Raw genomic sequence first — 17,780 nt, 5'->3', positions numbered from 1 at the left:
CAATACAATCCTACCTTAAGAAACAAGAAACATCTCAAATAAACAATGTAACCTTACACCTAAAGAAATTGGAGAAAGAAGAACAAAAAACCCCAAAGTTAGCAGAAGGAAAGAAATCATAAAGAGCAGATCAGAAATAAATGAAAAATAAATGAAGGAAAAAATAGTAAAGATGAATAAAACTAAAAGCTGGTTCTTTGAGAAGATAAACAAAATTGATAAACTATTAGCCAGACTAATCAAAAAAAAAAAAGGGAGAAGACTCAAATCAATAGAATTAGAAATGAGAAAGGAAAAGTAACAACTGACACTGCAGAAATACAAAGGATCATGAGAGATTACTACAAGCAAATCTGTGGCAATAAAATGGACAGCCTGGAAGAAATGGACCAATTCTTAGAAATGCACAACCTTCTGAGACTGAACCAGGAAAAAATAGAAAATATGAACAGACCAATCACAAGCACTGAAATTGAAACTCTGATTAAAAATCTTCCAACAAAAAAAAAGCCCAGGACCAGATGGCTTCACAGGCGAATTCTATCAAACATTTAGAGAAGAGCTAACACCTATCCTTCTCAAACTCTTCCAAAATATAGCAGAGGGAGGAGCACTCGCAAATTCATTCTACGAAGCCACCATCCCTCTGATACCAAAAGCAGAGAAAGATGTCACAAAGAAAGAAAACTACAGGCCAATATCACTGATGAACATAGATGCAAAAATCCTCAACAAAATACTAGCAAACAGAATCCAATAGCACATTAAAAGGATCATACACGATGATCAAGTGGTGTTTATCCCAGGAATGCAAGGATTCTTCAATATATGCAAATCAATCAACGTGATACACCATATTAACAAATTGAAGGAGAAAAACCATATGATCCTCTCAATAGATGCAGAGAAAGCTTTTGACAAAATGCAACACCGATTTATGATAAAAAACCCTCCAGAAAATAGGCATAGAGGGAACTTTCCTCAACATAATAAAGGCCATATATGACAAACCCACAGCCAACATCGTCCTCAATGGTGAAAAACTGAAACCATTTCCACTAAGATCAGGAACAAGACAAGGTTGCCCACTCTCACCACTCTTATTCAACATAGTTTTGGAAGTTTTAGCCACAGCAATCAGAGAAGAAAAAGAAATAAAAGGAATCCAAATTGGAAAAGCAGAAGTAAAACTGTCACTGTTTGCAGATAACATGATACTACGCATAGAGAATCCTAAAGATGCTACCAGAAAACTACTAGAGCTAATCAATGAATTTGGTAAAGTAGCAGGATACAAAATTAATGCACAGAAATCTCTTGCATTCCTATACACTAATGATGAAAAATCTGAAAGTGAAATTAAGGAAACACTCCCATTTACCATTGCAACAAAAAGAATAAAGTATCTAGGAATAAACCTACCTAAGGAGACAAAAGTCCTGTATGCAGAAAATCATAAGACACTGATGAAAGAAACTAAAGATGATAAAAATAAATGGAGAGATATACCATGTCCTAGGACTGGAAGAATCAACACTGTGAAAATGATTCTACTACCCAAAGCAATCTACAGATTCAATGCAATCCCTATCAAACTACCACTGGCATTTTTCACAGAAAGAGAACAAAAAATTTCACAATTTGTATATCTCAAAAGATCCCGAATAGCCAAAGCAATCTTGAGAAAGAAAAATGGAGCTGGAGGAATCAGGCTCCCTGACTTCAGACTATACTACATAGCTACAGTAATCAAGACAGTATGGTACTGGCACAAAAACAGAAATATAGATAAATGGAACAGGATAGAAAGCCCAGAGAGAAACCCACACACATACGGTCACCTTATCTTTGATAAAGGAGGCAGTAATTTACCGTGGGGAAAGGACAGCCTCTTCAATAAGTGGTGCTGGGAAAACTGGACAGGTACATGTAAAAGTATGAGATTAAAATACTCCCTAAGACCATACACAAAAATAAGCTCAAAATGGATGAAAGACCCAAATGTAAGGACAGAAACTATCAAACTCTTAGAGGAAAACGTAAGCAGAACACTCTATGACATAAAGCACAGCAAGATCCTTTTTGACCCACCTCCTAGAGAAATGGAAATAAAAACAAAAATAAACAAATGGGACCTAATGAAACTTCAAAGCTTTTGCATAGCAAAGGAAACCATAAACAAGACCAAAAGACAACCCGCAGAGTGGGAGAAAATAGTTGCAAATGAAGTAACTGACAAAGGATTAATCTCCAAAATTTACAAGCAGCTCATGCAGCTGAATAACAAAAAGACAAGCAACCCAATCTAAAAATGGGCAGAAGACCTAAATAGACATTTCTCCCAAGAAGATATACAGATTGCCAACAAACACATGAAAGAATGCTCAACATCATTAATCATTAGAGAAATGCAAATCAAAACTACAATGAGATATCATCTTACACCAGTCAGAATGGCCATCATCAGAAAATCTAGAAACAATAAATGCTGGAGAGGGTGTGGAGAAAAGGGAATACTCTTGCCCTGCTGGTGGGAATGTGAATTGGTACAGCCACTATGGAGAACAGTGTTCCTTCAAAAACTACAAATAGAACTACCATGTGACCCAGCAATCCCACTCCTGGGCATATACCCTGAGAAAACCATAATTCAAAAAGACTCATGTACCAAAATGTTCATTGCAGCTCTATTTACAATAGCCAGGAGATGGAAGCAACCTAAGTGTCCCTCATTGGATGAATGGATAAAGAAGATGTGGCAGATATATACAATGGAATATTACTCAGCCATAAAAAGAACGGATATTGAGTTATTTGTAGTGAGGTGGATGGACCTAGAGTCTGTCCTACAGAGTGAAGTAAATCAGAAAGAGAAAGACAAATACCATATGCTAACACATATATATGGAATCTAAGAGAAAAAAATGTCATGAAGAACCTAGGGGTAAGACGGGAATAAAGACACAGACCTACTAGAGAATGGACTTGAGGATATGGGGAGGGGGAAGTGTAAGCTGTGACAAACTGAGAGAGTGGCATGGACATATATACACTTCCAAACATAAAATAGATAGCCAGTGGGAAGCAGCCGCATAGCACACGGAGATCAGCTCTGTGCTTTGTCACCACCTAGAGGGGTGGGATAGGGAGGGTGGGTGGGAGGGAGATGCAAGAGGGAAGAGATATGGGAACATATGTATATGTATAATGGATTCACTTTGTTATAAAGCAGAAATTAACACACCATTGTAAAGCAATTATACTCCAATAAAGATGTTTAAAAAAAAAAGATGAAAGACAACCCTCAGAATGGGAGAAAATATTTGCAAATGAAGCAACTGACAAAGGATTAACCTCCAAAACATACAACTATCTCATGCAGCTCAATATCAAATAAACAAACAAGCCAATCCAAAAATGGGCAGAAGACTTAAATAGACATTTCTCCCAAGAAGATATACAGACTGCCAAGAAACACATGAAAGAATGCTCAACATCATTAATCATTAGAGAAATGCAATTCAAAACTACAATGAGATATCATCTTACACCCTTCAGAATGGCCATCATCAGAAAATCTAGAAACAATAAATGCTGGAGAGGGTGTGGAGAAAAGGGAACCCTCTTGCACTGTTGGTGGGAATGTAAATTGATACAGCCACTATGGAGAACAGTATGGAGGTTCCTTAAAAAACTAAAAATAGAACTACCATATGACACAGCAATCCCACTCCTGGGCATATACCCTGAGAAAACCATAATTCAAAAAGAGTCATGTACCAAAATGTTCATTGCAGCTCTATTTACAATAGCTAGGACCTGGGAGTAACCTAAGTGTCCATCAACAAATGAATGGATAAGGAAGATGTGGCCCATATATACAATGGAATATTACTCAGCCATAAAAAGGAACGAAACTGAGTTAATTGTAGTGAGGTGGATGGACCTAGAGACTGTCATACAGAGCGAAGTAAGTCAGAAAGAGAAAAACAAATACCAAATGCTAACACATATTTATCGAAATTAAAAAGAAAGAAAAGAAAAGAAAAAAAAATGGTCAGAAGAACCTAGGGGCAAGATGGGAATAAAGATGCAGACCTACTAGAGTATGGACTTGAGGACACAGGGAGGGTGAAGGGTAAGCTGTGACAAAGAGAGAGTGGAATGGACATATATACACTACCAAACGTAAAACAGACAGCTAGTGGGAAGCAGCTGCATAGCAGAGGGAGATCAGCTAGGTGCCTTGTGACCACCTAGAGGGGTGGGATAGGGAGGGTGTGAGGGAGGTAGATGCAAGAGGTAAGAGATATGGGAACATATGTATATGTATAACTGATTCACTTTGTTATAAAGCAGAAAGTAACACACCGTTGTAAAGAAATTATACTCTAATAAAGAAGTTAAAAAATATATAATAAAGATGGCTTCTCTCTCACACACACACAAAATCAATGACAGTTCTGTTAGGCCTGCTAATTTTAAAGGCAAAAGACGCCGGGCATACGGGGTTGAAGGATGGAGGTTGCGTTTCACTGGTGCTCATTCTGGAAGGAAGTTAACAGAAGTGCTTAAACCTTTAACCTCCAGCGAGTTGGCCACCAGGAGGAGGAGCGCAGCTCATTAGCATAAGGTGACCCTGAAGGTTTGGCTTCCATCCTCTCTGCGACTCTGAGATCCACAAGATGGCAGCAGCCACTAAAACATTACACACCTTGTCCCTGCTGCTCTGGGAATTTCCAAATTAAAAAAATATCTGCAATCTGGAGAAGACCAAGAAAGATCCTTCATTCTGGTCCTGCCCCCATCCTTCCAGAACCGTCCACGTTAGAATCAGTGTGAACACCCTGGTCATAGAGCTGTTAAGGAAAGAAACTCCTCCAATCTCTCTTGTTTAATCAACTGACTCATTTGTTTACTTATTTCCCATCCTCCCAATTTTTTATTCTAAAAAATTCAAACCTATAGACAAGCAGGAAGATTAACACCTGCTTGCTCTTCACTTGGATTGGTTGATTATTAACATTTAACTACATTTATCTTATCTCTGTCTCTGTCTGTGCCTCTGTCTCTCTCTGTTTCTCATTCTCTGTCTCTCTCTCACTCTCTTTTTTTGGCTGAAACATTTTAAAGTCAATTGCAGACATCCTGCTGTTTCACCTCCCAGCAATTCAACGTGCGTCTCCTAAAAATGAAGACATTTTTCCACATGAGCACGACATCATTGTCACCCTCAACAAGTTTATCATGGATACATTAATATTATGTAATATACAGTCCATATTTAAATAGCCTCTGTAATCCCAGGTATGTTCTTCGCAGGGACCTTCAAACCGCATCCAGACTCCATTCAAGAACTATGCACTGCATTTAGTGGTCATGTCTCTTTAGTCACACTTTTTTCTAGAGCTGTCCTCCAGAATTTTGAGGTTTTTTTTTTTAAACAGCCCAGTTCGTGTGTTTTGTAGAATGCCCATCACCCTGGATCAGTTTTGTTCTTTCCGTATGATTAGATTCAACTTCAACATTTTGGCAAGAATGCAAGCTGGGTGATTTGGTGTCCTTCCTGTTGCATCACTGCAGCTGGCACGTGTTGTCATGTGGTCCTGTTCCTGGAGATGCTGAGCTGGAACTCCTGGCTGAGGTACCACGCCTTGGACAGGGAACCCTTCCTGTGGCTCCTGCAGCTATGAGCTGTACGCTTCCTACAGTCTCTTCTCTTCCCACAGTGCTCAGGGGGATATTCTGATGGTGTCAATCACATCAGGACCTTCCTTTGCTTACCCCCTGTCCCAAGGCTTCTCATCACTCCCAGGAAATTCCAGACTCCTTGCCATGACTTTCCTAGTTCAGCACGGTCTGCCCCTGCCTACCTTCTGACCTTGTTTTGCATCACTCTCCTCCTTGCTTACTGTGCTCCAGCTGCCTGGTCATCTTTCTGCATTTTTGGAGGCACCACCCCCTGCACTCTGGGTTCCTTCTGCCCGAGAAGCTCTGGCAGGGCTGGATCCTTCTTATCACTCAGGTTTCCGTTCAGATATCACGTTTCCATCCCTATCTTATTTTTTCTCCTTCTTTTTGTCTATGAAGCACTGATCACCATTTGAAATTATCTATTTACCTATTCATTCAGTGACTAGTTTATTGTTTGCCCCATCCCACAGGCCCACAAGCCCCACGAAGTCCAATACCTGGGTTGTTTTGTTCACCACAGCCTCGCCAGCCCTGAATAAATCTCAGCACATAGTAAGTGCTCAGTTAACATTTGTGAATGGATGGATGGGTGAATGAATGAATGAGTGAATAAGGTCAACATGACACCATATTGGGGCATTGTTTTAGATTCGGAGATGGAAAAATAAAGAAGATATGGTTCCTGCCCACAGGTGGCTCCTGGTTTAGTGAAGACAACTTACACATAGAGAGACAGCTGGAGTCCTATCTGCTAAGTGCCATGTGCCCTGGGTGTACGGAGGAGAGGGTGGCTGAGTATCCTCTAGGCAAGGGAAGCTTTCCAAGTATGATGACTGCAGAGCTCATTGGCATGTTTGTGGCGCAGATTTTCCTCAAGAGTGCTGTGGTGGCCCCACTGGAGCATTGTGCTGGGAGGCACAAGACCCAAAGTGCGGGTCCAGCTGTGTGACTGCAGACCAGACGCTTAACCTCCTAAATGTGAGTTCTCTCCTTTGTAACGTAAAGGGCTTAGACTTGAGAATGTGTTGATTCATTTGACTCCAATGTTATCTGAGACCAAGCTCTACTGTTTGTGAGCAGCTGACCCTAAGCAGACCTCTTCCCTTTGTGTCTCACTCACCTTGGCTGTAAAATGGGTTTAATAACACCTACCCCATACAATTACTGTGAGGAGTGATGTGAGGGTGAATCAAAAATAAGGGGTTGTTATGGAGAACAGTATGGAGGTTCCTCAGAAAACGAAAAATAGAGCTACCCTATGATCCAGCAATCCCACTCTTGGGCATACATCCCGAGAAAACCATAATTCAAAAAGATACATGCACCCCAGTGTTCACTGCAGCACTATTTACCATAGCCAGGTCATGGAAGCAACCTAAATGTCCATTGACGGAGGAGTGGATAAAGAAGATGTGGTGTATATACATACAAAGGAATATTACTCAGCTATAAAAAAGAAAGAAAGAATGCCATTTGCAATGACACAGATGGACCTAGAGATTGTCATACTAAGTGAAGTCAGACAGAGAAAGAAATGATATCACTTACATGTGAAATCTAAAAAAATGGTACAAAGGAACTTATTTACAAAACAGAAATAGAGTCACAGATGTAGAAAACAAACTTCTGGTTACCAAGGGGAAAAGGGGGGGAGGGATAAATTGGGAGATTGGGGCTGACATATACAAACTACTATATATGAAATAGAGAACTAATAAGAACCCAGTGTACAGCACAGGGAACCCTACTCAATACTCTGTAATGACCTATATGGGAAGAGAATCTAAAAAAGAGTGGATATATGTATATGTATAACTGATTCACTTGGCTGTACAGCAGAAACTGACACAGCATTGTAAATCAACTGTACTCCAAAAAAATTAATTTAAAAAATAAGTAAGTATGCAAACCACACACACAAAAAGAAGGGGTTGTTCTTATTCAGGAGCAGTTCTATTGAAATGAAAGAATCTCAGATTGCCTTTGTCTTCAGAACTTTCTTTCTGCAGCTGCCCCAGGAAGAAAAACTAGAATTTTAGTCCAGACTGCTTCTCTGGAAGCCTTGGCATTTTGAGCTGAAGGGTCATTAAATGACCAGATGGCAGAGAAACCTTTTAGGCTACTGTTTCCAGAAGCTCCGTGGTTCAGTTAGAAACCCTGGTGCCCTGGCAGTGCCCTGCAGAAATGAAGATCAATGATGCCACGTGCCATCAATGCATCTGTGCCTGTCCTAGACACAGCTGCCCACCTGCTTTGGAGACAAAGAGCAGAAATGAGGCTTGGACCTGTCACATGTCACCATGGCAACTGCTGTGTATGTGTGTTCCCTTGCTACCCACCAACCAGCTGTGGGGCAAGAGCAGTGCCAGGGGCCTATGGAGGGGACAATGGGGATGGCAGGGAGCTCTAAAGCAGGTGTGGGAGGGTCTGGGTGGGAAGTAGAGTGGCAACTTTTCCTTCTCTTTCTCTCTATTTTTTATTGAGACATTCACATAGTATAAAATCCATCCAAGAAAATTCAATGATTATTAGTATATTCAAAAGTGATGAAACCATCACCACTACCTAATTCCAGAACATTTTCGTCACCCCAAATAGAAACCCTGTACCTATTAGCAGTCGTTCTCCATTCCCACGTACCCCTCCATGGATTTCCCTACCCAGGGCATTTCATATATGTGGAATCATGTAATATTTGCCCTTTTGTGCCTGGCCTCTCTACTTAGCAAAATGTTTCTAGATTTCATCCCTATTGCAGCATGTATCAGTACCTCGTTTCCTTTTTAATGGTTGAATAATATTCCATTGTATGAATAGACCACACTTTGTTTATCCATTTGTCCATTGATGACCATTTGGGTTGTTTCTACTTTCTGGCTCTTGTGAATAATACTGCTTTGAACACTTGTGTTCAAGTTTGTGTGTGAACATGTTTTCATTTCTCTTGGCTATACATCCAGGAGTGGGGTTGTTGGGTTCTCTTCCTTTTTTTCCTGCCACCCCACAATATTCTCATGTTTTAGCCCAGGTACATAAAGGATAAGGAGGATAAGGGGGGCATTTGGACCCTCTGACCATTGAGGGTCCTACTTAAAACATATTTTTTTTATTGGGGTATAACTGATTTACAGTGTTGTGTTAGTTTCAGGTATACAGCAAAATGAATCTGTTATACAAATACATATATCCATTCTTGTCCCACATAGGCCATTACAGAGTATTGAATAGAGTTCCCTATGCTATACAGTAGGTCCTTATTAGTTATCTATTTTATATATAATAGTGTGTATGTGCCAATCCCAATATTCCAATTTATCCCTCCCCACCCTTACCCCCCGGTAACTATAAGTTTATTTTCTATATCTGTAACAATATTTCAGCTTTGTAGATAAGTTCATTTGTAGTCTTTTTCAAGATTCCACATATAAGTGATATCATATATTTGTCTTTCTCTGTCTGACTTACTTCACTCAGTATGAGAATCTCTAGGTTGCAGCAAATGGGATTATTTTGTTCCTTTTCATGGCTGAGTAATATTCCATTGTATATATGTACCATATCTTCTTTATCCATTCCTCTGTTGATGGACATTTAGGTTGCTTCCATGTCCTGCCTAGTGTAAATAGTAGCTGTATATAGCTGATTCACCTCATTGTACAGCAGAAACTAACACAACATTGTAAAGCAATTATACTCTAATAAAAAAATTTTAAAAATTAAAACAATAAAAAACTCTTGCAGGGGGGCAGGAAGGAACATACAGGTTGCATTATAGGTTCTCCATAAAACCTAGCCTAAAACTGGAAAAATATTAGAATATTTCAATATTCTTCTTAAAATTGATAGTTAAAATATCTGCCCGGTGTGATAGTTAATTTATGTGCCAACTTGGCTAGATTATGATCCCAGCTGTTTGGTCAAACACAAGTTAGATGTTTCCATGAAGGTATTTAAATATATATATATATTTAAATACAGTTTTGTATCCTGCTTTTATAAACATCACATTTGGAGCACTTTACCATACCATTAAGTATTCTTCGAGGAAATGATTTTATTTATTTATTTATTTATTTGGTTGCACCAGGTCTTAGTTGCAGCAGGTGGGCTCCTTAGTTGAGGAACGCAGGACCTTTAGTTGTGGCATGCAAACTCTTAGTTACGGTGTGCATGGGGGATCTAGTTGCCTGACCAGGGATCGAAGCCAGGCCCCCTGCATTGGGAGCGCAGAGTCTTAACCACTGCGCCACCAGGGAAGTCCCCTCTGTGAAGGTGTATTTAAATGTGATTAGTATTTAAATCAGTAACTTTGAATAAAGCTGATTACCCTCCATAATGTCCATGAGCCTCATCCAATCAGTTGAAGGTCTTAAGAGCAAAGACTGAGGTTCCCCAAAGTGGAATGAACTCTTTTCAAGACTGAAGCATCGAAACCCTGCCTGAGTTTCCAGACTATTGTCCTGGGGATTCAGACTCAAGACTGCAACATCAACTCTTCCCTGAATTTACAGCCTGCAGGCCCACCCTGCAGATTTCAGACCTGTTGACAGAGATAGATAGATAGATGATAGATGACAGATAGATAGTTAGATAGATAGGTAGATAGGTAACCTCATACTGTTTTTATTTCCCCTCTGGAGAACACTGACTAATAATTTTACTATATCCCAGCAGCAGGGCTATAGTTATGTTTCACTATATCCTGGCAACAGGGATATAGTTATGTTTATAATTATAGTAAAATGTATTGTGGTAATCATCTCATAAGTCAAATCATTATGCTGTACACCTTAAAATTATACAGTGCTGCATGTCCATTATATCTCAATAAAACTGGAGGGAACAAAAAAGAATTTCAATTCGGGAGACACAGATTCACGTAAAACTGAGTGTTCCGAGAGGGAGTCAGGGGATTATAAAGACAAAAAGCCACAGGCTGACAAAAATTGCCTGATGAGAATTATGACTGACTCTGATACGAGTCCGGAAATACTTGTCCTTAAGGGATCACAAGTTATTTTAGGGTAGGGTCCAAGAAGTATCTTGAGTTTCTGGCAGATGTTCTGGATGACATTAGGACAATAAATGGTCAAAAGGTCAGATTCCATCCAGGCTGAGACGTGCATATGTCACACCCCTTAATGGCCTCCCAGCTCCACTTTAGAGAGCCCTCTTTAGGGAGCACTACCGACTCCATTTTTATTTTTCTTTCACAAAAGGCAGTATGAAATTTGTCCCTGACTTCTGCTGAAGTGAACAACTGTACAATACCATACAAAGTGAAGAAACTTCGTATTCTATTACAAGTTAATCACTGAGGGGATGTTGCCTACAAGCTTAAGTTATACACAATGGCCCATCTCTGGGAACCCTGCCTCCCAAGTAATGAGCATTAAGCTAAAGTACCTTTGTTTAGCTCCCAGGAAGCATGCTGACCAGGCCCACCTGTGAATGACTGCAGGGAGGAAAAAGAGGAAAACAGTAACACCTCCCCTCAGGAGGCTGATGGGAACCAGGAAGTGTTTGACTTTACTCCCTCCCCTTTCAGTATAAAAGAAGCCTGAATTCTAACTCAGGCTAGATGGTTCTTTGGGACATGAGTCTCCCATCTTCTCAGCCTGCCAGCTTTGCAAATAAGGTCGCTATTCCTTGCTCCAACAACTCGTCTCTCAATTTATTGGCCGGTCCTGCAGCGAGCAGTATGACTAACACAGTGACCCCACCTCAGCTTGAAGCCATTCAGGTGAGCTTCAACTCACTGGCTAGTATTGTATGGATAACAGAGTTTGCCATAGATTCCTTCCTTGCAGGCGAAGCAAAGTCTGTGCCACTTGTAAATTAGCATCGCTACCTGTACTAAGGTATGTGCTGTCGGGGAGAAAAAAAACCTTCCTCTATCCTTCTAGGTTCGTCTGACTGGTCTCAGGATAAAATTGATGTGAGGCAGATTAACAGGAGAAAAACAAAAAAAAAGCTTACTAACATGTATACTTCCTGTATACATGGGAGAGGCCCAGGAAAACTGAGTAACTCACCAGAATGGCTAAAAACCTCCCCTTAAAGACCATCTTCAGCTAAAGACAAAAGAGGATGTTATGGGTAGTGGTTTGGGACTACAAAGTAGAGGAAGGCAAGTCACATGGAGATGGAAAAGCAAATGTCTGGAACTCCCTGTAAAAATCTGGAGTGCTCTTTACCGCACCTAGCCCATATTCCTTCTAGGTGTCTCTGGTGATGGCGGTCTTCTCGGACCAGGCCCTTTATCTAAGCTCTTCAACAGTTAAGGGGGTGGTAAAAAGAAAGACTTCCTGAGTCTTCCACTTCTTAAAATTATTCAGCCTAAAATAATTCTCGTGCCAAAGACACACGTTTAGGGGTGACAAATTTTGCTTCCTTACAGTGCCTTGGGCCAGATAGCAAAGGTTAATATGGAAACACAAGGAGGAAGCCACCTGCCTTCCCAAGGTCGTCCCTAATGCTTTGGGGGACTCGGCTAGATGCCTGAACCTGAGATTTGGGGGAGTTCAGCTGAGACCAACTTCTTTTGCTAAGTCAGGGTTCTGCTGATCGTAGCTCTGATTAAGTGTTGGCTAAGACAAACCCAAAGGATCTGGTGCCCACCAGTTTCAAGTTTAGTTGGACTGGTTACAGTGGCCGATGTTGGGGCTAAAGCTCCTTCCGGAATGAGGGGTGGAATTGTGGGGAAGCAAAATTTCCTGGGATTTCTCAGCGATCTTGTAAAAAGCCCTGGCCCTCTGAGACTCTCTGTGCAGTGTGAGATTCACATCTACAGCCATTTGTCTAGTTAATTGCTCTGATCTGAAAGGATTCATAAAGTCTCATCCCCCCAGGAGGACCAAATAGTTACAGCTCTCAGTAGGTCCCCGAAGGTGCACCATCTCCCTAGGAATTCACATTTCAAGGAGGAATGAGGCCTAGAAACTTGGAGACTCCGGGTCTGGCTCCTGAAGAGACTTCATCACCGGCAAAGCCCATTAGCTGTTCCCAGGAAATAAAAATAGAATCTGGGTAGTAAAATAGTGTCTAACCTTTTTTGCCTTTGTGCTTAGTCTGCTTTCACTGGCTTACAGGGGGGCTTCGTGCAGAGGCCTCGCATCCAGCACTTCACACCCGAGTTCCGGGTGTGAAATGTCTGCACCAATGCTCCAGCTGGGGGTGGGAGGTCCGACCGATTGCAGGAACGCTGCACACGACACCCCCAATCAAGATGGCGGTGGCGGGCCATGTGGGCACTGCGATGGGGAGCAGCTGCGCCTGCGCCTGCTCCTGCGCCTGCCCTGCGAGAACTCCACCCCCTCCCCTGCTGATGGGATCCCTGTGAAGCAGCCCCGCCCACGGCCTCTTGAGCGGGAGCTTGTGCCTCTGCATTCTTTGATCAAAGAGTAAAGCTTTCTTTTGCTTCTGAACCCAACTCATTCTACTGGTGGGGGCGACACTGGGCAGAAGGACCCTTGTTGGGATGGGTAACAGTTTTACTTACATACCAAAGGCCAGAGTGAGGAGGAGATGCTTCCCAGGAGAGAAGGACGGCTAACTCCCGCCCCTTCACAGGGAAAACCAGTTTCCTCCCGCCCTTCACCTGCTGACTTAGAACAACTGACCTGTTCTCACCATGTTGCCCCAGGTGCAGGCCTGGGCGAGGGGGGAAGGCCTGTGTATTTACTGTGAGATATTAATAAGAACTCTGTCTGCGATCCCAATACGCTGTGGGTGCATTCAGGATGAAATTAAAGAGTATTAAAAGCCCAGCCGAAAGGAGAGAGTGTCTCAAAGAGGTCAGTTATACTGAATGCCAAGAGGAATGAGAAATTCAGTTAGACAAGGACTGGAAAGGTGTCACTTTGATTTAGCGATGTGGAAGTCATCGGTGACTTCGGAGCAGTTTTGAGAGAATGCGGGAAGGAGAAGACAGCCTAGAGCGGGTGGGGATACCGGCAAATCTTTCAAGAAGTTTGTCGTGAGAAATGAGATTGCCTGGTACACATGAGAGGGAAAAAACAGGGTGAAAAGTTTACAGAGAGAGGAGATTTGAAATCGACATTGTGAAGAAAGAAGATGCAAATTAACTAAATAAAAGTAGTAGAATAACTTTCTTCAGCAGCACGTAGATGCCTGGGTGAAAGTAAGGGGGGAGAATGATAAGCAATCTCTTATGAAGTTCTGCCAACTAAGTACACTGAAAGGACAGAAGAAAAGGGAATAAAGGATGTAAGTAAGAGTCGCTAACATTTTAGCTCTTGGAATTGTTGGGAAGGAAAACACTTCCTTTACCCTCTTACGTTCATTAATTGGGAATCTGCAAATTAAATTGACAAAAGCAGATTACCATGAGAAAAAAACATTTAACTGTGGATGACTACATGCAGGGGTTCACAGAGAAACGTGATTTGAAGGGCTGGCTACAACTGGGGGCTTATATACTACTTAAGTGACAGGGAGTAGGAGAAAGGCATCTTCTGAAAAACATGACTTCTTGGTGGGGGGAGGGAAGGGCACTTATGGGAGAACAAATGACATTTAGGAAAGATAAATGTTACATTAGGAGAATATATGGGAGATATGGTAGTTTTAGGAAAATGTCTGTTTGAGTCTGGTGCTTGGAACTCTTCTCTAAGACTGTTTCCAAAAAGTAAGTAAGTAAATAAATAGAAAAGGTGAAAAGTCTTAGGCAAATTTTATTTCTCCATGAGGAAAGATCTATGAATCAGTGTTTAAAGTTATATATACTAAGTTTTATGGCACTAGAACAATTGTAATACATCCAAACATTGACAATAAGGACTCCCCTGGTGGCACAGTGGTTAAGAATCCTCCTGCCAATGCAGGGAACACAGGTTCGCCCTGGTCTGGGAAGATCCCACATGCCATGGAGCAACTAAGCCTGTGCGCCACGACTACTGAGCCTGTGCTCTAGAGCCTGCATGCCACAACTACTGAAGCCCACGCGCCTAGAGCCCAGGCTCCGCAACAAGAGAAGCCACCACGATGAGAAGCCCGTAGCCCCCGCTCGCCGCAACTAGAGAAAGTCCGCATGCAGCAACGAAGACCCAACACAGTCAAAAATAAATAATATTAATAAAAACCCCAAAAATTGACAATAGCCATAGCAGCAGTATATCCAAATGATGTCTGTCTAAATCTTTAGGTCTATATATAGTGATAAAATTGGAAATAGAAAAAAGCTATCAATCAACACCACTATGTATCAATGACAAGTTTGGTTGTCTGGGTGTTGGTATCAGGGCTCAGTTTGAGTATGTAAAACTCAACAGTGTTTTGATTCACAAAATCTGATTAAAAGTAAGTTAGATGCAGAGAAACATGGTTTAAAATACTATATAAATTTTCATCATACACATATAATACAAAAATATTTTCCTTTAATCCAGATTTTCACGTCATGTTTAATGGGAAACAACTAAAATGTTATGCAAACAACCCAGGAGGGAAATTTTTACTATTTATCTTTTAGATCATATAATCTTTCTTCAAAATCTGTACATATTCTCGTGATGTTTTCAAAACTAGATCTTGATTTAGATTTGACTCTTCAGTAGCTCCTAGATGAGAAGCTCTATAGCATGCTGATTCAATTCAGCAGCAGCTGAAAAGAAAAAGAAAGGATTATATTCTTTACCTAAAATACTTGAGTTAACTAAATATAAGTTAGTAAAAAAAAAAAACCTGAGACCTTTCTAAGCGTTCAGAAGAATGAAAAGTATCTATACACGACATAACACAAAATACAAGATTACTAGTATATAATTTGCCTGTGGTTGCACGATGAATTAATTGCTCTTGTGGCTGAGTATCAGAGCTTCTGGCTTTCTCATTCGTCATTCATTTACTCAACAACCATCTGCTAAGGTGCTGTGACAAGCACTGAAATTACAAGATGAAGGTGACACAGTCCACCCTGAAAAATCATACTATAAACTGGAAAAACAGACAAACAGGCAATTTCCATACAGAGTCATAAATACTATGACAGGTATAAAAGAGGGTACAAGGAACACTCAGAAGTGACACCCAGCTTTGTGTCAATACTGTCAGCTTTTTGGTGGAGGTGGTATGTAAGCGGATACCTGAAGGGCAAGGAAAAAGTACGGGAGATGGAGGGAAGAAGCAAATACAAAGACTAAAGGTGAGGAAGAGCACCTGTGGGATTGCAAGCAGTCTATTTGACTAGATGTAGAGCAAAGGGGCAGAGGAAGGTAGTAAAGAGATAAGGCTGAATACTATGGCAGGACCCAAACTGATTTGGGTGTTTTTATTCCATGATAAGGAATTTGGAATTTTTCCTGAGAGTGAAAGATAAACCAATGACAAAGTCAATGACAGGAAATTTTAATGTCAGCCACTAAGTGACAGCTACACGAACGTGACTGCTTGAGTCTGGGTTTTTTGGCCTTAATCACTGCCAGAAACTTGAGAAGTTGATAAACCCCATGTTTTCTAATAGTGTCAGTGTGCAGGTTGACAGTTCCACAGGGATGGCAGAAGTAGAGAGGAAGGATATAGCCAGAAATAAAAAGAAATATAGACTTTTTGAGATTTTTTTTAAAGCTATGGAACATGATGAATAAATGAGGAATCAGGATATTTTTCATTATGAATGTTCATCCTTTCACATTTTTTCATTAGATATGTATAAGAAAAGATATTTAACCTATCAATAGTATCTGTCATCCAAACAATGGAAAGAGATGCCATTTACTACTGAATATTTACAGTTTATTTCAGAAATCAATGTCTAAATTTAATTCATAAATTTCAGCAACATACCTTTTTCTAGTTCTCTAGTTATATTTTTTTCCATCTCCTGCCACATCTGAAATAAGTCAAATATTATTTATGTTTAAGTTAGACAAGAGACATTTTTGTAGGAATGATGTATAGCTTATGAAATGTGGCCTTTAAATAATACTTCTAGAGACTAGACCTAATTTGAGGATTGCTTAAATAGAAAAATAATCACATAAATAAAATAAAATAAATTCCTACTTATTTTGATTTTAGATAATAAAGAACACATATATGTAACGTTATGTAGATTAATCTGATAAAAGGTACAATGAATATCAGTCTATTGAATATACATAATTTCAGAGGGTGATATTTGATCTTATTGGTACAAACAAGTTTAAACGATTAAAGTCATATATTACAGTGAATGCATTACTTTGCAATTCTTAGAAAAATTGCTCTTTATAAAAGTTTAATCAGTTTTTAACTCTAATGGATCTTTCCTTAAAATGAGTTTTCCTTTCTTACACTTCTATATAACTAAAATTTTAAGGTATGTTCTATGGTAATAATTTTTCAACATAGAATCTTAAATACATAAAATGGAGAAAATGGTTCTGTTGTAATGTCATGTCAAAATTCTACTGGCAAAAAATTAAGTAAAGGTATTTTGCTGTCTATATTAGGACTAAAACATTTATTTCAGAAAATCTGCTTGAAGAAAGGAAAAGTAGAGGCTAGAGCCAGTTTTCAAACTCAGTTTCTGATTCATGACTTTCTAGAATTAGAAGCAAGGAAAACAATACATAATTCTTTAACTGTAACTTTGTTTCCATTCTAGAAATTAGGGCCAACTTTTTGAAACATTTGACTAATTATAGTTATCTACTTAATTATGAAATGTGTGGGAACATTTCAAACTGTATTACAAGTGTCTCCACCTAGTGTGTTCTTTTAAAAACCTTTCTTATAAAAGGCACCCTCTCACTAAACAGGGTCTCAAATAGTATGCTGAACATAACAAACACTGTGATGATAATGATATCATGATAGCCAACGCCTTTGTAAATTTTAGGCGCGAAGACAAATTTTTTGGCTAGCAGGTTTCCCAATATTTTGAGAGACTGCTTTCCATAACACTTTTCTGACAACAGCACTGTAGAGAGGCCCTATGAAATGAATAATGTGACAACATTACTAGACAGGTTTTGTGAAATTAATAACTCATAACAGATGAAGGAAGAAGCCTTTACTGGAATAATTTTTTATTACCATTAATAAACACTGCAAAATGTAGGTCACGTTTTTACATGCGTTGA

At 40.0% G+C, this 17,780-nt stretch overlaps 1 protein-coding gene across 1 annotated transcript in view; it reads right to left on the bottom strand.

The window, feature by feature from the left end:
- Positions 1-15,067: 15,067 nt before the first annotated feature.
- Positions 15,068-17,780, bottom strand: part of LOC307050998 (ankyrin repeat domain-containing protein 26-like) — a 60,374-nt gene continuing 57,661 nt past the window's right edge. The window contains 3 exon segments of the mRNA XM_079701312.1: positions 15,068-15,308; positions 15,311-15,319; positions 16,501-16,546. Of these exon segments, the coding sequence (XP_079557438.1) occupies positions 15,184-15,308; positions 15,311-15,319; positions 16,501-16,546 (180 nt within the window). The 3' untranslated portion in view covers positions 15,068-15,183.

This window comes from Hyperoodon ampullatus (genome assembly GCF_949752795.1).
Source record: "Hyperoodon ampullatus genome assembly, chromosome: 3".
NCBI classification, from domain to species: domain Eukaryota; kingdom Metazoa; phylum Chordata; class Mammalia; order Artiodactyla; family Ziphiidae; genus Hyperoodon; species Hyperoodon ampullatus.
The sequence above is the reverse complement of the archived record's forward strand: the minus strand, read 5'-3'. Positions and strand labels throughout refer to the sequence as shown.